This window comes from Uloborus diversus, chromosome 4 (assembly GCF_026930045.1).
Source record: "Uloborus diversus isolate 005 chromosome 4, Udiv.v.3.1, whole genome shotgun sequence".
In the NCBI taxonomy this organism is placed as follows: Eukaryota; Metazoa; Arthropoda; class Arachnida; order Araneae; family Uloboridae; genus Uloborus; species Uloborus diversus.
In genome coordinates, this window is record NC_072734.1 from 169522935 (window position 1) to 169545529 (window position 22595).

The 22595-nt window shown below is 35.2% G+C and overlaps 1 protein-coding gene across 1 annotated transcript in view; it reads left to right on the top strand.

Annotated features, from left to right (window-relative positions):
• LOC129220981 (uncharacterized) overlaps positions 1-22595 on the top strand; it is a 116656-nt gene that overhangs the window by 86659 nt on the left and 7402 nt on the right. Inside the window, exons 2-4 of the mRNA XM_054855417.1 lie at positions 3914-4187; positions 12696-12799; positions 18863-19189. Coding sequence (XP_054711392.1) covers positions 3914-4187; positions 12696-12799; positions 18863-19189 — 705 coding nt within the window. The remainder of the gene's footprint in view (positions 1-3913; positions 4188-12695; positions 12800-18862; positions 19190-22595) is intronic.

Below are 22595 nucleotides of genomic sequence, written 5' to 3' on the forward strand. Positions count from 1 at the left end.
CGTTCGTGCTGCGAAAGGTTCTCATGTAAAAATTTCCTTAGGTAATAACTTAAGTTATAGGAAAAAAAAACTTTTTGAGTTATTCTATCTAATGTACGAATTAGTTTCGCTGTTCCCCTATTGTTTCTTTTTCAATAAATTTTTGAAGTTGTACGGATCTTTCTCGGACACTCTGTAGTTCGAAATTTTTCTGCTCTTTAGAAGTCAAATAGGACTACGGCTTTTTAACTTCAAATTCTTCACATTTGTCGTCATGGTGATCACTTTAATCCCCCCCCCCCCTCTTCAGCTACAGTATCCTCGGAAGTATATCTCAGAAATGATACAACTCTTACTCTACTTCCCGAACTTCAAAAAAAGGGTCGTGTCATCACTTTTTCTTATGATTTATGTCTTATCTTTAACTTTCGGTTGAATTCAAAATGATAATGGAATTTTTCAAAAAATAGATTATTTTTTTCTGAGGAGAAAATCAACAGACATGTGTGCATTACAAAAATATTGCTCGCTTTAAGCGGGGTTCGCTCGTTGAAAGCGAGTTTTGACCCACTGACTTAACCAAATATTTTTTATTTCGTCACTAAATCCGAGTTCTCGTTAAAACGGGGCTCGCTATAAGCGGGTTCAACTGTATTGCCTTTACTTGCCACTGAGGCAGTCAGAAAATTTTCCCAATCTTGATCTTTATGGGGAGGGCGAATCTTCTATTCTCAAGCCAAAAGGATCGGTACACGACCCGAAGCTCAACTCTAGAATTAACTGGGACTTCTTTTTTATCTACTCAAAAAACTGTGAAATTACTCACATCCTAACTTAGTATTAAGATTTAAATACCGATTACGCAATCATCCTAATCGAATGTTAGAAGTCCATCCTTTTCTGAATGCATTTATTACAACGAATATCGAAAAAAAAATTTTTTTTAAGTTTTTCTCTGGTGTCGTTACGTAAGATAGATGTCGTTACGTAAACCGAAGCTTCAGATGACGGTGCATGCGCACACGCGGTTTTTGTTGTCGAGCTCGCTTTGACGTTCGATCTTCAATGCGCCGAAGATGTGAGGCATGTATCACGGCCCGGGGTCGTAATTTCGAACACCTACTTTGATGACGATCGTTGGCTCTTTTATGTTCTTTTTTCTTAGTTTTTTGCTGTACTAAGGATAAAAAACATGTTTTCTTTTCTTATTCGTGTCTTTTCTTTTTGGTGGTTTGTGTCGTCACTACCGCGCCAGGAAAGCGTTTCCGACATGCATTGCTATATGTGGTTTCCCATCGTCTAGGTGTAATCTATCTGTCCTGAAAGTCCGTAAACGCTGTACTGATACACCCTGTAGATTAATTAATACCGCTGCCAAATTTATTTAGACAGTCGCCGTAGGCGCCGAACTTTGCATAAAAACAGGGGGGCACGGGCATCGCCGTGCGGATACTGCTAGTCTAATATATAGGAGAAGGTATTGGTTCCTTGCAAATTTTCGACTTTCGAGTTTTGATGGATTCGAACGTGCTGAGTCCATTCGTTCTTCTTGAGTCCCAACGTGCTGAGGTGTGCTGAGTCCATTTCGACCATTTTTGGAAAATGTGTGTGTGTGTGTGTGTGTGTGTATGACCGTTTTTTTTTTTTTTTTTTTTTTGGGCCACTCTACAGCAAAAACTACCCCATGAAATCGAACGAAATTTGATACACATATTTGCACTTATGTGAACTTGTGCCCATTGGTTTTTGGCGCGAATTCCTTCAAGGGGGATGGAGGAATGGGACGTTTTTCGAATTATGCGTGCCTGCTGTTCCCCAAAAATTAACTGGCGGAATCAAACAAAATTTAATCCATATGTTTTCCCTAAGATGTACAGGTGCTAATTCAATTTTGAGATCAAAAATTCAAAGGGGGGATGAGCTATAGAACGTTTTTTGCCGTGTAAAGTTTTCTATCAAAGCTTACAAAACTTTCAGAAAACTTGGCAGCACACAAGAAAAGTATTATATTAAAATTTAAAATTAACATTTTGAAACTTTGATTATAAATATGAACGTTTTAAAGCAATCATTTTTTCTCTGCGCATGCGCGAAAGATAGCAATTCATAACTTTTATTATCTAAACCCCAACTAGATTTTCCAACTCATAATAAAATTTCATTTCAATATCTTAAAAATTCAAAAAGTTATATCAGTGTTTTAACAAGCTGAATTTAAATAGCTCTTGGGCAAACTGCGAATCGTGGGGGATCGTTCGCAAATAATCTGTTTTTATCCCGAATCACACTGAACGATTGCAAACAAATGTTGCAAACTTGCGAACGACTCCTAACGAGTCGTCGCCTATCCAAGATCTGTTCAAATTCGGCTCATTATATCGTTGATAACTTTCTGAATTTTTGAGATATTGAACTGGAATTTTAATATGAGTTGGAGAATTTAGTTGGGGTTTGGATTATGAAATTTATGAATTGGCTATCTTTCGCGCATGCGCAGACAAAAAAAAAAAAATAATTGCTTTAAAACGTTCATATTTAATCAAAGTTTCAACATTTTAATTTTAAATTCTAATATAATACTTTTCTTGTGTGCTGCTAAGTTTTCTGAAAGTTTGGTAAGCTTTGATAGAAAACTTTACGTGTTATGAGCCAAAAACCTTCAAATAAAATTCGTAGTTCAGAGAGAAATGTTTATATTTTCATGAATATCAATGATATTTTCTCGAAAGTACGTAAAATGATTGTACATGGCGAGGTAACTAATTTCTGAAATTTACAGCTTACTCTCAGCTATTTACACATGAACGATGATCAAAAAACATTTTTGCTTTCCTCAATTTGTTGATGGTCCCCTAAATACATAACTTTTAATGGAAAATGACAGCTAAAGCATACCTTTTATGCGACAAAAGTTACTAAGTAATTAGTCTTTTATTTCTTGAGAAATCCTTAAAAATGTGAATTTTTGAAAGTGTCCCAATACTTTTGGTCATATAGTCAGGGCCGGATTTGGAAGTGTGGAGGCCCCGGGGCAACGAAGGAGTGGAGGCCACTAATCAGGGTTCGAAAAGATCATCATATTCTCGAAAATATCCAATACTTTGATATATATCCGAATATTTTGAGATATATATGTATATAGCCGATATTTTCGATCAGCACTTTTATTGTAAATGCATCCTGAAGTTACTGCTATTTATTTTTTTGTATTATTATTATTATCTGATATGTCGATAATAATATTATTTTTGTGCAAGCATTCTTTGTAGAAATACAAAAAAAAAATGTCTGGGAGGGAAAAAAACTGAAATTTGCTGACCCGTGAAAGTTAGAATATTTTTTAAACATTTTATTGTGGGGGCCCCTTTGTTGTCGAGGCCGCGGGGCAGTAGCCCCGCCTGACCTCCCCTAAATCCGGCTCTGCATGTAGTGTATATGTAAACAGGCATTGGCTCAATTTTAGTGCCAATCGCTCCAAGGGGTGGGGGCTGATTTTTTTTTTTTTTTTATCCATCTGTGCATAAAAAGTAGAATGAATGGTTCAGCAATGCAAAACAAAAGGACAAATGAACGAAAAATGAAAGGAATCAAAGTAAATAGGCAAGGAACCGGAAACATGACGTCAAGTATAGGTTCCTAAGTATAGGTGTCCTTGCTGTTCATTGACGTCATGTTTCCGGTTCCTAAGTATAGGTGTCCTTGCTGTTCATTGACGTCATGTTTCCGGTTCCTATTTACTTTGCTGAACCATTCATTCTTTTTATGCACTGATGAAGGGGCTTACATTTGATAGCTCCGAAATAGCTTTTTGCTGAGTTTTTAACTCTTTTTTTTTAAATGCTTTTATTTGTACTTTATACACGTTGTGTCACTTTACTTATTCCACAGTACAAAGTTTTCGACTCTTTTTTTTTACCGTAGTTTTCTTTTCCAGATGGAACTGATTCTACAGGGCGATGACGTAACTCGCCAGATGTGGCACATGTACTCGGTATTTGAGGAAATCTTCGGTAGCCAGACGATGACTACTTCTACCAATCAGCCTCTCAAGCAAGTGGTCGTGGGAGATCGTCTGAAAGGATCGCCTACAAGTCAAAAAGGGAAACCACCGAATGACAAACAGCTTTCAGAAACTCGGACTAGTCCTATTGCAAATTCCTCCTCTTCTCCAGTTTCGCCAACGAGTACTGCCACGGACATCACACCTGGTATACTAATTTATACTTTAAGGCAGCAGGAATCTTTTTATGACCAACAGCAAACATTAAATTAATGACATTAATATGTTCCACTACATAACTAACTAGCAAAGAAACCCAGCGTTGCCTGGGTCAGTAATAAACAATTTATACTTTCCTTTATTTATTTTTAGCAGTGCCCCAGGTTTCACCTGCGTTAATAGAACAACAATCTATACATATAATAAAATAAGATGTTTGTGTGTGTGTGTGTGGCGCGCTTCCCGGGAAAACGGTAAGGCCTAGAAAGATGAAATTTGGAATACAGTTGCAGTTTTTTTCCGAAGATGTGCACCTCGGGATTCGATTTTTGAAATTTTAATTAGAAAAAAAGTTATTTAATGTTTTATGAGTTTTTTGCACTTTTTACTACGTTTTACCTCACAGACCCCGATCCAATAGCACTACACAAATATTTTTTGTAGTATAGTGTAGGAAATTTAATTTTAAATATGATGAATGAAAAAATTTTGAAGATAGAGCAGTTTTTGAATTTTTTATGAATTTTTGAAAAAACCTTTAATTTGCATTTTTTCCTGGGTTTTATTTTTTTTTTAATATCATCCTGCGAGAAGTATCAAAGCCTCATTTCTAAAATTTAAGTTGGTAATAGTAAAAACATTTCGCCCTCTTCAGAAGAAAAAAGTTCTTAAAAATACGCAATAGTTTTTTTTTACAATTTTTTTAATGCTGAACACATCATGTCTTTCCACGCATCGGTCGAAAAAAAGCGTTCTTCAATCTTTGTCTCTGACGTCACTATTTGGATTTCGATTCGATATTTAGGATGGAATCTTAATCGCAAACAAATGTTAATCTTTTTTTTTTTACCCATATAGCTTACTTCTACATTTTATGAAGTGATGACCACGTGTTTTTCCGGCAGCGCTTGCTTTTTTTTTTCCCTTTTTTTTTTGTTTTTGTTTTATTTAGGGATTGCATTTATTTCTTTTCCATCCCCCTCCCCCCCCCCCCCCCCCCGCCCAAGCTGGACGTTTTGCTGTAACTATATTAGGTTACATTTCATAGTTGTGCGCATTTCTATCAATAAAAACAACGAGATTTTTTTTTCGTTGTCAAACGCTACTTTTTGCACACTATGAAGAATTTTGGAGATAACTTTTTTTTTTTTTTTTTTTGCTCTACTTAAATAAAAAAAAGCGATTTTTTGAGTGATCTTTGTTTTTTCTAAGAAATGGGCGGGGAGATTAAAATAAATAGAGATGGAAAATTAAGAGATAGATCATACGGGTAGATAGCCGCCGAAGGCGGCAATCTTGGCTTAAAAATGTGAATGGCACAAAAAAGATAGAGTTGGATTGATTAATACTGCTGTCAAATTTATTTAAACAGCCGCCGAAGGCGGCAAACTTGAAGTAAAAGGTAAATGACAAGTTAACCAAACAGCCGCCGTAGGTGGCTGCTTGCATAGAAAGGCGAATGGCGTAAGAAGGCGGCTAGTGTATTAATAAAACTATTATAAGTACATCACGCTGTAATATATATATGATATATACAGTGGCTTCACTTCGGGGGGGACGGGGGGCAGTCCGACCCGGGTGTTACCCTTCTGAGGGGTGACACCCTAAGTGGAATTGCAAGTTTTTGAAAAATATGAACCTAAAATGCATTTTTAAGACTACAAATTTTAAAATTTTCCGGGGGTAAACAAACCCCCGGACTCCCCATTTTTATTTGTTTTTTCTACATTAGTCCACTTAAAATTTCGTTATAACACAAATGTTGTTGTTTCTGAAAGTTGCATGAACATCACGTTTTTATGTGTCCATATTTCCCCCCTTCTTTTGCGTCTATGGGGGGGGTGACACCACAAATTACCGCCCCGGGCGTCACCCATGCTAGGTACGCTACTGGATGTATACATATGGTAAAAAATTACACACCCTTATCCACGTCGATGTTTTCCGTAATACAAGAAAATCGAAAAAACATTTTTCAATGAAAGATAAATAAAAACCCTTGATTTATTAATTAATTTTTTAATGAGCCGGATAATAAATGCTGAAAATCTTAACTTCCCGCAGCCGGGTTCGAACCCGAGACCCTAGGGTTGCTAGCCCAGCGCTTTAAAGACTGAGCTATTCGAGCAACATAAGTACGAGCTATTCATGCGACAAAAAATGCATCGTGATTATTATTGATTTGATTTCACTTTACTGCTGCTCCACTTCTGTTAGTCATATAGCGTGATGTTTGTAGCCTATAGCCTTCCTCAATAAACGGAATATTCAACACAAAAAGAATGTTTCAATTCGAACCAGTAGTTTCTGAGCTTAGCGCGTTCAAACAAACAAACTCTTCAGCTTTATATTATTAGTATAGATGAATTAAATTAATTCGATTCAGTAGGCAAGGAACGTCTTCCTAAATTTTTCAACTTATGCAATGGAATATATTTTAGTTCAAGAAGGTCTATACGTTTGTCACTGCTTCTTTATTTCACAATTTATTGCATTCTAAAAGAAAATTAACAGTACACCGAGAATTTAGTTTCGTTGTTGTGACAGCTCCCGTTAATTCACTTTTTTTTTGCAAGGCTTAACTCAAGCAGAGAAACTTTTATTCTTAGTAAATGATCAATATTATGTTTTACATTGAAAGAGTTTTCAATATTTGTCATACATTTTGTAAAACAATGCAGTTATAATAGCGGAGGCTCCCTAATTTTTATGTACAGTGGATGATCCCTAAACTCCAGCAGATAGCGTTCATTGTTGGCAACGTTTCGTTTCTTCACTCTCCTAAAATGACAGTCTTACTAGTAAAACAGTTAAGTGCATTTCCCTTCGTGTCAAACATTACCAAAAATATGATCAAATTATCATGCTGTGGCGCGAGTTTCATTGTTGATGACGTCAGAGCGTTGCTCGATCAGTGAATTCGCTATATATATATGAGGATTTATAATAGTAATAATAGGGGAGGGTGGCCCAAAGCGGGTAGGTCATACTTCGTATGCCTCCCCCCCCCATGGTGTGTAAGCGGCGATGTATACGTCTGCCGTGTTTACATGAACACCCGTGAGTTTTAATCAGTTCCAGCAAAGCAGCAGTGAAGCGACATGGCGCTACCAGACTTAAAATTTAAAAAATGATACATTAAAAAAAAATTCTAATTAAGTTTTGTAACTTATGACTAGTCGAAGACCAGCTTTTTTTTTATTGTCAATAATATTACGTTATTCTGACACCATCCCCCTACAAACTGTGATAGTCATTTCGTTTGTTTCTTTTTTAAATTTAAGGTTATAATTATTGAAATTAAAAACGTGACTTCGGGCATAGCGGGTATAGGATTTAATCGTATTGTAACGGATCCGGTGCAACTTCCAACTTTCTTGAAAGGACGACACAGTTCTTGATTAAAAATACATGAAATTTATTTACACTATGCACAAGAAAGATCGTCAACAACTGCTAAATTAATCATCAGCAATTAAGCAAATATCACACAACACCGTAAACTCAACGGTTACACACGTATTTACTTCCAAATACGAAAAACAACAGCTCAAAAGGCTTCACAAAACAGAGCAATAAATGCTCTCCAGCGTTCCGCTGCAACGATTCACAAGCAAAAACTAACTCGAAACTGAATTTTTTATCCAGCGTAACGGTTTTTATACACACCGAAAAGAGAGCTCTCAAATATTCCACAAGATTCCAAATGCTTCTCGAAAATCGTAGACCGTTATTTTATTTCTCTTCCTTCGCAAATTTTATCAATGAAAAATAGGGGATCGTATACTTCAGCCGAATGTATAGGGGCTGTATATTCATTACGGGAAACTATTTACAGGTTACGTTACTACAATAATTACTATTTACAGAATTTGTAACAGTATATTTATTGATTCGTGTGCTGACTTAGATTTTCTATTTCAATAGGATAAGTATAACTTTAAAAAGTTATTTTTTAGGATGGCAATTAATTTGTCTATTAAATACAGTTATTTTTTTATGTTTTATAAACAAATGTGCTGACTTTAAATTGGATAAGTACAACTGTCTCATACATATATTTTAATAATCATTTATGTTAATGATTTATAACTTCATATTTGATTGCCAAATGTGCTAAATCACAATTAGTTAAGTTTAAACGTTTTGGGCTTCCTGGAAGGCAAAGTGGGTTTTTCAAATGTTTGTAAAGTTCGATAATAAATAAATACTGGGTTTAAAATAATACAAAAGTCACTTTTTTTTTGAAATTCAAGAACCCTGCTAGGAAATAAAACCGAAATTGTTGCGATAAAAATCCAAAAACTACAATTTTCGAGCGCTTTACGAAAACCTACCCGCTTTGGGCCACACTCCCCTACTTATTATTATTATTATTTACTACTATTATTGTTTGGAATTGTACACTTAAAAGTTACTACTGTCTATAAATTTAAGAAAAATCTTTTGAAACCAAATTTTAAAATTAAGAAAACAATTATTAAATAAAAATAAAAAACCCGATTGCGTAAAAACTAAAAAAACTAAAAAGAAAAATGTATAAGCCCAGTAGTTTAGAATGTATTAAGTACTACTAAATAACTACACCGTTGAAATAGTTTTATAACCAACCGTACACAGATAAGACAAATCATAAATTCAAAAGTAGAATAGAAAGATCAACATTCGGGGCCCATTCCTTTCTGATTCAAGAACCCCGTAAAATTTAAATGGGCCCGACTGTTGATCCTTCTATTCTGCTTTTGAATTTATGATTTGTCTTATGTGTGTACAGTTATAAAACTATTTCAACGGTGTAGTTATTTGGTAGTACTTAATACATTCTAAACTACTGGGCTTATACATTTTTCTTCTTAGTTTTTTTTATTTTTACGCAGTCGGGGTTTTTTATTTTTATTTAATAAATTTTTATTTTACCCTTTTTAGTTGATTTTCATTGACTTAGTTATTATGATTATAAGACGGTACATTTCGCAACCTTGTCATTTCATTGAGAGTTGGTTTGTATCGTGAGGTTTATTAAGTAACTTGCGGTAGTCTAAACTACTAATAATTAGTCCCTCTAGGGACCTAACTCGGCTTAAAGCTACATGTGCTTGACCTTCGGCAAAAAGGCGCGAACTTAAATCAACCACAGCACAGCTATATAAACAGCCCGTATAACTCATGATAACGTGAAATCGGAAACGACCGTGAGTCAAATCTTTCTCGCAAAACTAAAAAAGCCTCTAAAGAAAGTACACGTCGCGAAACTCAGTCCCTTGAATCGAGGCAAAAACAAATGCAACATGTTTAGAGATGAAAACCGAATTAGTAGACTTTCTTTTGGTGCTTAAATTCAGGGGTGATTGTGTTCCGGTATTTTACCGGATTTCCGGTATTTTCATCTTTGAAAATACAGGAACTCCTATATTTTCAGAAAAACCCGCGTTTGTAAAATTTAGGTCGCTATTTAATGAAACGCCGAAAGTCCAAATTGAAGACGTTTCGTTTGGTATAAAGCGTAAGCTACCGTCATGTTTTGCAATATCTATGGTAATTATTGAAGAACAGCTGGGGTGGGAGATGGAATAAAGGCTAGATAAGAAGAGGAAGGAGGGTTACTCGATATTTTCCCCCTTAATATTTTCTTTTTAAAATGTCTAATAGCGTTTTTCTGTTGCATATCTTAATATGCAGATGCTGTAACTAGGGGTGCCCATTCCCCCCGACTGCGATGGCGCCTCTCAATTTTACCAAGCCTCCAATTTCCCTCAAGAATTGCCATCCACTAATAAAAAGACATAAATTCTTCTTAATTTCTCCAAAAGTTTCTGTGGTGTAATCTGCCTCATGATCCCCCCCCCCCCCCCCCCGACACAAACACATGAAAAGCCTTGCTGTAGCTATATTATTAGAATAATTGCTAAACTATTTATTCACCAAGATGGGCTATGGCTTTTCTCTTTTGCAGATGCTTATGTAATAGGCTTTGCAGTCTCTCCCCCCCCCCCCCATAAAATGTTGAATTTAACGACCTATATATATCGAAAATATCGATATTTGGGGAGCGATATACTGTGGTATTAAAATTCGGATATCGCCTAACCCTATTGCACAGTGATCACAATACATGCTGTCCCTTTTGCGCCAAACATATTTAATTCTGAAATCTTTATGCACTTTCAGTAAATGAATGTAATTAATGGTTAAGGATTTAGATACAGTTTAGGAAAATAAAACATACTTTGAAAAATTTTAAGAAATGTGAAAAATTAAAAGAATTTAATTCCCTCCATGCACATGGACGTATTAAGTCCAATTAAAACTTCGAGTTTCAGCCCCAACAAATAATTATGTATAAAAATGTGTGCATACACGTAATGTGTATATATATGCCTATCAAAACACTTTTTCTTCTTGGGAAAAAAAGTTCAGGTATTTTTTCATTGAGTCACAATCACCCCTGTTAAAGCACGGGTTTATTTTGATGAGGACTACAATCTGAGTGTCTTGCCTTCGTTACGCATGATATATTTTTTATTACAGTACAGAACACATATAAAGAACACATGAAAGAATTTACATCAGAAAGAGGGGAAAGTACTTCCGGAGCGAGGGTGTCTTGACCCACCGCCTCTAGTGGGAGAAGCAATCGCTTAGACCACTCGGCCACTGAGACCCCAATTAGTAGACTTAGTAAACAAAAAATTCAGGCAGAGAAAACTACCTGCGTTTGTCTCACGTAGGTAGCGTGCGACACAGTGTGCGACACCCAGTGTACGCCGATCCCAAACTGACAGAATGGCAACTGGTTGTTTATATGGTAATTTTGATTACTGTCATGTGTTTAGTGACACTCCCAAGGTTAAGACAATTTGATTGACGTAAGAATTACCAAAATTGGCCAAGGCGTTTAGCCTGTAGAACGCCACATAGGAACAGACATACATACAGACTGATAAACACATTTCCCTCCTTTGCCTCGTTCACGCGCAGTCGGGTAAAAAAAAAAATGCTGTTTTTATACACTGGTCTCTTAATTCTATATGAATATTCACATTTCAAGAAAATGACGGCGCCTAAAAGTGTTAAATAATGATACACTAAGCAACCGTATTATATGGATGTTGCAGAGGAAAATCATCGCAAAAGAAAATATCAAAGCATCGAGTGTAATTGATTACATTAAAGGGTGGACTTATATTCTAGGTAAATTTAGAAAGTGAATTACTGCATTGTAATCCACTAATGGTTCGAGTGTGAATGCAGCAGTTAGAACATGTCCTTGTAAAATAAAAAGAAGAGAAACATTGAAACTGCATTTTTTTCAATACTAGCGATACTCGCATGGCTTTGCCCGAAGGGGAAAATTAAAAGGTCATTAGGTTCGGCTGTACATTTACAAATAATGGATGATGAATTTCTCGCCAACATGCGTAGTTCATTTGCTCGTCCGTCCTCGTAATGGTAATTTGCTCGTCCATGCTATCGTGATTCGCTCGGTACAGAGGAATTAAATCCACCAATAGTGGTAAAAATAAAATCATAGAAAAGGAACAAAATCGAATCGGCGAAAAATCACTTCGAGGTGCTCCCCCCTATGCTACGTACTCATTTTGTGCCAAATTTCATGAAAACCAGCCGAACGGTCTAGGCGCTATGCGCGTTACAAACATCCAAACAGAGATCTAGAGAGACAGACATCCAAAGGTTCAACTTTATTATTAGTAACTAGTGGTACCCGTACGGCTTGCCCGTAGTAGAAAATTAAAAGGTCATTTAGTTCGCCTGTTTATTTACAAATAGTGGATGGTGAATTTCTCGCCAATTTGCTATCTTCATTTGCTTGCCCATGTTCGGTTCCACGTTATGATAATTTGGTAATTTACTCGTTTACTCGTTCTTAAAATTGGAATAGAAAGAGAACAAAATCGAATTTTCGAAAAATCGCTTCGAGGTGCACATCCCCATGCTACAAACTAATTTTGTGCCAAATTTCATGAAATTCAGCCGAACGGTCTAGGCGCTATGCGCGTTAACAGAGATCCTGACAGACAGACATCCAGACAGAGAGACTTTCAGCTTATTTGGTTCGCCTGTATATTTACAAATAATGGATGGTGAATTTCTCGCCAATTTGCTGTGTTCATTTGCTCTTCCATGTTACGGTTCCACGTCATGATAATTTGGTAATTTACTCGTTCACGTTGTGATAATTTGCTCGGTAAAATTTTCTTAACATTGGAATAGAAAGAGAACAAAATCGAATTTTCGAAAAATCGCTTCGAGGTGCACATCCCCATGCTACAAACTAATTTTGTGCCAAATTTCATGAAATTCGGCCGAACTGTCTAGGCGCTATGCGCGTCACAGAGATCCTGACAGACAAAGAGATTTTCAGCTTTATTATTAGTAAAGAAGATAAAGAAAAGAAAACCGACCAGATTTGAAAGAGAAGATTACATTTTGTATTTTAAAAAGTTAAAGGTTCTAATTGTATTGTTTCTTTTTTTAGCACCTGTTACAACTACTGGTAACTCAACAATCCCCGGTTCCTCAAAGCGAGAAGCAAGCAAGTCCCCGGATTCCACGTCTGAACATCATTCTCCAGAAAACAAAGTACAAATGAATATTGTTTTTTAAACTACAGTCGACTCCCGCTACAACGCGATCCGACTTACGTGAAATGGCTATAACGCGATTTTTTCCTCGGTAAAGAATTTTATTCCTAACGCGAATTCTTCACCCGCAACATGAAAATTTTCCGAAGGGAATCGCGGTTTTTTCGTGATTGGACCTTCATCCCTTTGTCATCACTGAGAGCGGAAGTTCCCACACCGTACTAGTCTAAACATCGCTTATACAAATAACTACTCCTCATTTTCCATTTATTTTTTTCTTTCTACATGGGAAAGTTGATGAAATGTAATGACACTTAAGAGTTCTGTTTTATTTCAAGTTTGTGAAGATAGAAAGAAAAAGAGAAAGTTTCAACAACTATAGTACCTATGTTTTTCTTACTACATAATGTTTTATTTTATGTCTTCCTTTCCCATTGATCATTGATTTTGTGCATCGTAGCAGTTTTTTATGTTAAATTAAACTTTAAAAAAAAAAAAAAATACAATAAATAAGAATTCAATTTTTTTATTTGAGAAACAGTAATGTATAGTTAAGAAATGGTTTTTAACACTTTGAGGTGGTGTTTACAAGTGTCTTTAATTGTATGGGTATGTTTATAAAAGTTTTTACACATACTCTTTCCCACAACACGAAATTTCAACTTACGCGAAGGGTCTTGGAACGCATCCCTCGCGTAAGTCGGGACTCGACTGTATTTCTAAACGACTGTTCTTCGTCAGTCAATCTTGCAAATGTGCAATGTGTATTACTATGCCTTGAAATAATTTTCCATCTTATATAATTAAAAACTGAGCGTATATATCTGTGTATGTACGTATCTATGTCCAAGTTACTTCTCCCGAACGAAAGTGAACTGACCATCGAACCGGTTATCAATAGATTCGTAATTTTACCATATTTATGTTTGGCTTTTTAACACAATCCTCCGATAATAATTATCGGAGATATCAATTAAAAAATATTAATTATGACGCTTAGTTTTCGACAGAGAATCCCTAATTTTCGAAGATTTTCCTCCATTCAAATTATTATTCAGTATACTTCATCTCAACTTTCCGTAACAATGCTTTTATTAAAATTTTGTAGCTTGAAGAAAATCTGCTTTGAGACGAAAGATCTGTTGCCATTTTTTTCCCCAATATGAAGAAATAAAATTTGGCAATCGTTTTGAGGCTTTTCCTGTAATCGGGGGATTTAAAATGTTTCCTTTTTGGTTACTTTTCCGCAATCTGCTACAAAATTTTACTGTTTCTTTTTCTTTTTTTTTTTTTTTTAATTTCCACTTACATTCTTTTGCTTCTCACTGAATCATATGACTTCTTTATTACAACACTTAAAAATTGCAGTTACTCTTTATACCTTTAATCTTTATATAAATTCTAAAGCAGCAAGTAAAATTCAAATTAAATTTTTACTTTCTTCTATATCTAATATATAGAAGAAAGTATTGGATTCGTGCAAATTTTCGAATTTCGAATTTTGACGGATTCGAACGTTTTGAGGTGTGCTGAGTTCATTTCGACTATTTTTGGAAAATGTCTGTCTGTCTGTCTGTGTGTGTGTATGTATGTATGTGTGTGTGTGTGTATGTATGTGTGTCACGTCTGTGTGTGACCAGTTTTTTGTGGCCGCTCTACAGCAAAAACTACCGCATGAAATCGAACGAAATTTGGTACACATATGTGCCCGTATGTGAACTTGTGCCCATTGGTTTTTGGCGCGAATTCCTCCAAGGGGGGTGGAGCAATGGGACGTTTTTTGAGTTACGCGTGCTTGCTATTCCTCAGGAAGTAACTGGCGGAATCAAACAAAATTTGGTCCATATGTTGCCATTAACAGGAACAGGTGCTGATTCAATTTTGGTGTCAATAACCCAAACGGGGGTTGAGCTATAGAACGTTTTTTTGTCGTCAATTTTGACTGCTGTATCTCAAGAAATAATGAACGGAATGAAAGAAAAATTTATCGGCAAGTAGCCCTTAGTGGGTATAAGAGCTGATTTTATTTTGGTGTCAACAGCTAAAAAGGGGGTAGCGCAATCGCGCGTTCTTTTTTTCCATTGTGAGTACCCTATCTCAAGAAGTAATGCTACGTTCTGGTTGAAATTTGGAATATATGTGAATCCATACGTAAACAGGCTTTGGTTCAATTTTGACGCCAATCGCTCCAAGAGGTGTTGATTTTTTTTTTTTTTTTTTTTTTTTTTTTTTTTTTTTTTTTTTTTTTTTTTTTTTTTTTTTGCGAATAAAAATAGCTTTATTAATGCAACAATAAGAAAGATAAATCGTAATAGATTGTCGTCTGCGTATTTCTCGTGATTTTAATTGTATGGAAATGATCGGAAATATTATCCATAGACTAATAATAAGAGTAGACCGAGCTATGGCAACCCTTTTGCTGCTCATAAACCAAACCATGTGACTGGTGGATATCCTAGCAACAGCGGGCGTTAATCGTAGCAGACGATCAACGCCAGCGCGAAATAAAATAAATAGAATTGATGGAACACGGAAGAATGATCTTTTATGGAGTCCGATTTCTAAATTTGTTATTCTAAGTTGTAAACATTTTGTTAATATAGTGAGTTTTTCGTTTAGATAGCATTGTGCATTTTCTTTAGTCAATTTCAATAACTCTCTAAGCAATAAAAGATGCAAGCGACCAAGAAGAATCTGCAAACGGTAAGATTTTTACCTACAGTTTCAATTTAAGATACCGATTAGTACATTTTTGCGTTAACGCAAAACGTTTACGCCATTTCGTTCACGCCAACGCTGACAGCTCCAAATGAAAAAAAAGTTACCGAAAACTGATCAAAAACTATTACTAATGTCAAAATAATGCATAACTAAAAGAAAAACAGTTCAATCTCTGCACCTGGAAGTTTTTTTTAATGAAAACACATCGTCTTAAAATACATGTCGAGTGCCAAACTATAGATAATGCTGCCATCTAGCAACCATGCTGCCAAAGTCTTCGCCAAGCCCTTCCACTAGTCACATGATACATCTATGAACCAATTTTCTTCATCAGCAAGAATGAGAAAGCTCGGTCTACTCTTATTATTAGTCTATGATATTATCTCAATGATTTAAAATTTTTAACTGTTGCCATCTTATGTTTGTTAACAAATAAAATATTTGCAATTAATTCAAGTAAGGCTTTTAAAGCAACTTTCAATTTTCGCTCTTTGTTTTGTTTTTACAATAATTCAGACATTGGGATGGTCGTCAAGTTTTTGCATGTGTAATTTTGTTTTTGTTGGGAATATTGCTTCCTCGTCAAGCATGGGGAGGGATCAGAAAAAAAAAAAGAAAAATATAGAAGAAAGTTTCGTGATGGCCACAACATACTATATTTGAAATGAAGAAAAAGGGGTTATGCTGCTTTAAATGCACGAATACCTTTTACTGTACCTCATAGACTTAGTTACAAATTATATATTTCACCATGAACTTAAAATTGACAAAAATAATAGAATTATTAATTCAGTAAAGTTGAAGTGCTTTTATTTTTAACCAAAGGAAATAAATACAATGGATATCGTGTTTGACCAAGTGATTTTTTTTTTAAATGTAAGTCTTTAGACTCAAAATTGACTATGGGGGGATTTCTTCTTCTAATTTAGTGCTAGATTTGTTTTTCATCTGCGCTTACACGCTGAGATATTACATTAAAAAACGAGCTGATATGTGCATCACATGACTTCCTTTTACGCTAATTTAATGATAATAGTGCCTTGGACCTGGAGTAGTAAAGAAACACTTTACATATTTTCACCCCAAGTTTGTTGCGAACCGATGCAAAAAAAAAAAAAAATTCATTCAGATTAATTTTCCCAATATTGTCAATTTTAATGTGATTTAATGGTTAACTCTCTAAATATCGCCAATAGTGGAAAATTTGAAATCAGATTTAAAAATAAAAAAACCGCCAAATTGGTCCCCAAGTTGGCGACAAAACTAGGCGACCAAAAGCATGGCGATATATCACCAAGTGTTTGCCAAATTATAACACCACTTGAGTTTGCATTGAAATTAACAATGATTTCCCCCCACAAAGGTGTGAAAACCCCCTTGTAAACATCCGAATGCAACCAAAAGAGAAGGTGCACAACTAGACCCCACTAGGAGTCTACGTACCAAATTTCAACTTTCTCGGACATACCGTTCTTGCGTCATGCAAGATACATCCGCACATACATACGTACATACAGACGTCACTAGAAACTCGTTGTAATTAACTCGGGAATCGTCAGAATGGATATTTCGCATGTCTATACCATCTAAGGGACTTATCCACATATGGTCGAGTCGAAAAAAAAACTCAACATACATTCGGGGGTGAGCAAAATGGAAATTAAGGCTGATTTTTGAGTGAAAATTTTTTCGCGAATACAATGCTTCCTTTTTTGTAAAAGGAAGTAAAAAAGACTTGAATATGAATAGATGTTTATAGTTTATAATTCAATTATGTTTACCTCATTAATTATATGTTAGAAGTTAAAAAGTGAAAAATGAACATTTATGAGATAAAAAAGTAACATTTGTGAAGGGGGGGCACCCAATGGTGGATTTAAGGAGGGAAAACAGTTTAGGAGACCGAAATTTTAGTTATTTCGTGAATTTTTTTGATAGGAAAGTAATAATCAGAACTTGTGTTTAAACTTGAAGGATATTTTATTCATCTTTTGAAGTATACCTTGTAATTTTTCGAGTCATTTCTACTAGAAATAATGAAGTTAAAAGTTGCTGTCCATGGGCGATCACCGTCAGAGCTTGTTGCTGGTAGGCATTACCGAAGTCACAATTTTTATTTGTTATCATCGGTATTTTTTTCTCGTAAACAACATATTTCCTAAGAATACAAATATAGTTTTGATCAAAAAGGTTGAAAATTGCATGTTTTTGAGGTGTTAGATTACAATGTAATGCTTTCTTCCATTTTATGTCACATTTCTTGCATTAAAAAAATATTTTAATAAAAAAAGGAGTTAGGTTCATTTTGAGTCTAATTGAGTAAAGAACATTCACACAAATTTTCAGAACGATTGGTCAATAACTCTTTGAGTTAGAATGCCCACCAGTTAAAAAACAACTGTTTCGAGAAAAATGTGTTTGAAGAAAATTGCTGTGAACGTTTTCGGATTTCCACAGATACTTAAGTGCTCATAGCATCGGAACTAACCGGAATACTATTCTATCTGGTTCCCCTTCTTAAAGGTTTGGGGGCCATCGAAATGTATTTTTGGGACCTTTTTGTCAAAAACAGAAAAATGTAAAACATTTGTAATGTGAATTCCGAATCCCCTTCGGTGTTCCTATTTTCTTGGGGACCTCCCGCTGGAACCTAGAACCCAGGCAGGAAAAACAGTTTTACAAAGATTGTCAATAGAAAATTATAACCAATATCTAGCATGGAGTTCAACGTAGACTTCGCCAAAAACTACGAAGCCGATAACGACTTCGTTGTCTTTTTTTAACACCAAATTTGATGAGTTATCCTCAAACCTTCGTCAAAAACGTCTAAAAGTCTAGTATTTATAGATCCGTTCTCGGGCATTTCCGACCATTTCACCGGAATCATTTTCGGGGCTCAAAAAGCTAAATAAGAGCAACAGAGAGTTTAAGACACATTTCTTAAAAGAATAAAAGAAAAGTTTAATTTTATAGGGTTTTTATATCTGCTAATAACTTTCTTTTTATGCAAAACAGATAAATTTTTTTTCAAAAAAACAGTGAAAACGAGATGTTTGGAACGATACATTTGAATCCTAATGAGCCAACATAGAGAAAGAGAGAGTTAGCCTGATGTAAGAAAATCGAAAATGGTACATGGGAAAGTAGTTCCGAACAAACTTATCTATCCGACTTTTTGTGTTTTCATCGTAGAGTTGGTTGTCAGTTATCTTTTGAAATAAATTTTTTGTAACCCCAAACAAAGTATATCAACCATTTATTGCTAATTTTTTGTTTCATCATTTCTTGTTTCTGAACCAAGATACATTCATAACGCAACAAACTTTCTTCAATTTTGCAGCCCTCGTCTTCCATCGCTCAACCTCATCAAACCTCATCCCAACTGAAACATCAGAGCTCAAATGATGAAAAGTCTAGTCCTTCAACCTCGTACACACCGCCTCAGTCAACGAAGAATCTTCTTTCATCCGACGATGCTCCTCAGTCGCGAGTTCTGATGTCCTCTGCACCCGCACAGAACCCTCTGCTGGACACCATTGGTGCCCTGGCCAACGCCAACCAGGACTCCGACGATTCGGACCTGGACATTGTGTACCAGCAATTGAGGTACCGTGGTCGCCATCGGAAACCGGAACAAGTTAGAATCCGAACGCATAGGCAACACCAAGTAAGCAACAAAACAAGTTTCTAGGAATTTTAGTTTTGTCTTTTTTTTTTCTAGGCTAGAAAAATTAATATAACTACTGGTCTGTTGTATGAATAGATTTTAGAGCAGGATTTAGTAAATGGAGGGAGCAAGTCCAATCATTGGATTAGCAAAAGCTGGGGCAAAGACCTCAAGTCACGTGACTCAGCAACGACGAATGGTTGACACGTTTTGAGTGAAACTAGCAAAAGGAACCTGATTTCTTCCAATGCTTTTATTTAAAATGTATCACGTAACTTCGGGTCTTTCCTTCACGAATGAAAGTCTTCACTCCCTCCACTTTATCTCTTCTCAATGGAATAGATAGTTCGTAGAGCAAAAAAAAAGGCAGCGCAAATGCAACCTGTAGTAATGGTATCTCATAAGTCCTCGATCGTAATTTAAGTTGAGATATGACAACAATCTTGGCGCTAAAACTTCGCTTTCTTACTATGTCTGCTGTGATGAAATAGCATGTTTTGCTTCTTGATTTTGGTTTCTTATCAACTTCTTAACACATGGTCAGGATGCAGGGTTGGCCGGATTGGACCCAATGGGTTTTTTTTGAAAAAACCCATTTAAAAAACCCATTATTTAGCCCACTTTTGGGTTTTTTTAAATTTTCTGAGAAGTTTTTTAAAAAATTAATTAATTTAAATACTTTTACAATTTAAACTTCTATTTTATTTGTTCTTCACCACAGACAATGGACATAAAAAATGAATTTTGAACTTTAATAGTATTTCTTAACTCTTAACGGCATTAAAAAAATACTTCAAAGATTTAAAAAATATATATTTAACTTATCTTGAACTGGTCTCAATAAATAACTCAAATTATCTTGACTAATTCCTGTCACGTCTGATTTTCTCAATATTTATAGATTGTACAGAGGAAACTACTCTAGCTAAAAGGCTTTCATGTGAATTATTTTCTGCAACCCGACACGTCGCAAATTTCGAATTAACAAGTTATATTTTTTTTAAGAAATTAACAGGATTTACAAATGGTCGGACAGAAAACAGAATAGGATGTACAGTATTTTCATTATCTTACAAAAAAAGTTTAATATTTCTTAATCTGTACACAGAAATAGAAAAACAGGCAACATAAAATTCAAAGAAATGTCTTGATTAAGCTGGAATTCAGTAAATAGGGATTTAAACTACTTGAGGTTCTACAGTAGTTTTGTATAACAAAATGAAATACAATAAAGTAAAATGCAAAAAAAAAAAAAAAATGTAGTAATTAAAAACGAACAATAGATTTTATCACTCAAGAAGTAATTTAGCCTTAACTGTTGGTAATCATGGAAACTAAAAAATCTGAAACTTCACCATTCTTGGGTTTTGTCGTCTTTCATACTTTTCTTCAGAAAATGATGAATTTTAAACTAGTTTTCCAGCTTTTTTTACCACAAGACAATTTTTGTGCTTTGTCCATATATTTACGCTACAATATGCTACAAGTACCCACATTTTCCCTAAAAAAAGACAAAAAAACCCACATTACTTTAAAAAACCCAGCTTTAGTTGGGTTTTTTTTGGGTTTTATTTAAAAAAAAAACAAAAAACCCTGGGTCCATGGGCTTTTTAAAAAAAACCCGGGTTTTTGCCAACTCTGTCAGGATGCACCACAATCATCCTGATGGTGCCACCATCCTGTGGTGCATCCTGATCATGGATTAACAAGGAGTTGATAAGAAACCAAAATCAAGAAGTAAAACACGATACTTCATCATAGCTGGTATAGGAAGAAAGCAGCGTTTTGCCCTAAAATGATGGTCATGTCGCTACTTGAGCTACGATGAGTGCTTTAATCCTACCAACTTCGGAAAAAATCTGCACTGGTAGATTCCTCGCTTTGAGTACATAAAAAATCGCCAGAAAACTGTTATAAATCGGTAGGCAATTCTAATAATAATTATCCATTTATATGAAATCAATATAAATAAGACAAGATTGATAATAGATAAGCAAAGAGCTTACCTTCATTTGTTCATCTGTTGTTCACATTGAGCCTTCTCTCTATAATCATTTTATATTTCTTTTAATTGTGTAGTGTTGTCATTGTTACATGCTTTATTTAGTCACTGCTCAATAATTTAACTAATAAAGAAATTAAATACTTTTATTAACTAACGTTACATCAAATATCTACATACTACGGTGGTTCGATAGAGACTGACTGTTTTACAATATGGATGTGAACGCTGAACAAAAATGAATGAGTTTTGGTTTGGATTTGAAAGTTCGCGTTTCAGTTTACTGTCTTGGTTTGCGTTTAGCAAGGTTCCTCTTCAGTTCACTTCAGAGATCACTATTGGAACATCATTTCTAATAAAAACTGCGTTTCTTCACTTCATGATTACAGAAAAAATTGTGACTACATCCGGTATACGAAATAAAAAAAGACTTAAATAGAAACATGGTATGGGTCTAAGTCTACATAAGAGTATGTCAAAAATACCCATCGGTCAAAAAGAGGCATAAATGTATAACCGTAGAATTTTTGATTGGACTCGATTGTTTTACACTGAATTTGACGTCGTACTTTTCTCTCGTATCGTTTTTCAAAAACCACGGATCATAGAGATACAGTTCTTTGGGGATTTTTCTTTACTTCAAACAAAGAATCTACCGTTGCAGCTTTTATCCCGTGTTAACAGTACACTATACGAGTTGCTTTTGAACTGCCATTTTTTTACTCTCCGAATTACCTATTCGCGTAACAGATCAGTACTTACAATAACTTTATTTTCAACAATTAAATAAAGAGTTTAACGTTGTCGAGTTTATCCACTGCTGATGGTGCATCCTGGTAACAATTTATTATGAGTGAAACAACGTGCTTTTCCTTTAGTTGAGTTGGGACAAACCTAACCCTGGCAGCATTGTGGATGCTACGCAGATCTTAATCACAGCGTAACAACGCTGTCAGGTTTGGTTTGCCCAAACTGTAGCGCTGTGTAACAGTGGATGATGAACTAAACGACTAGTATTCTCCATGCGGTTTAATCACAGTTGAGTTCTGCCATTTAAAAATTAATAGTCGTAGTTTTGTAGCAATTTATGAAAGCAGCTATTGACTTTTTGAAAGAAGTGCTGATGAAATGAAAGATAACTTCGATTTCTCAAAACGTATCGACTTGTGCTCCAGTCTGGAAACTCTTCTTTCTATATCAGCTCCGAACAAAGACTTTGTGATGCAGAAAGCATGCATTCATGTCGTAAGTTTTATTTTGATGATCAGTTCATGAGGAGAAAATATCACAAACTGAACAGAGAGTTAACTTGCGAAAACAGCGAGCCTTTTGAAGGGTTTTGAATTGAAGTACCTAGAAAGAAAGGAGTGGTAAGGGCAAAAATTAACAGCTATAAAGTAGGAG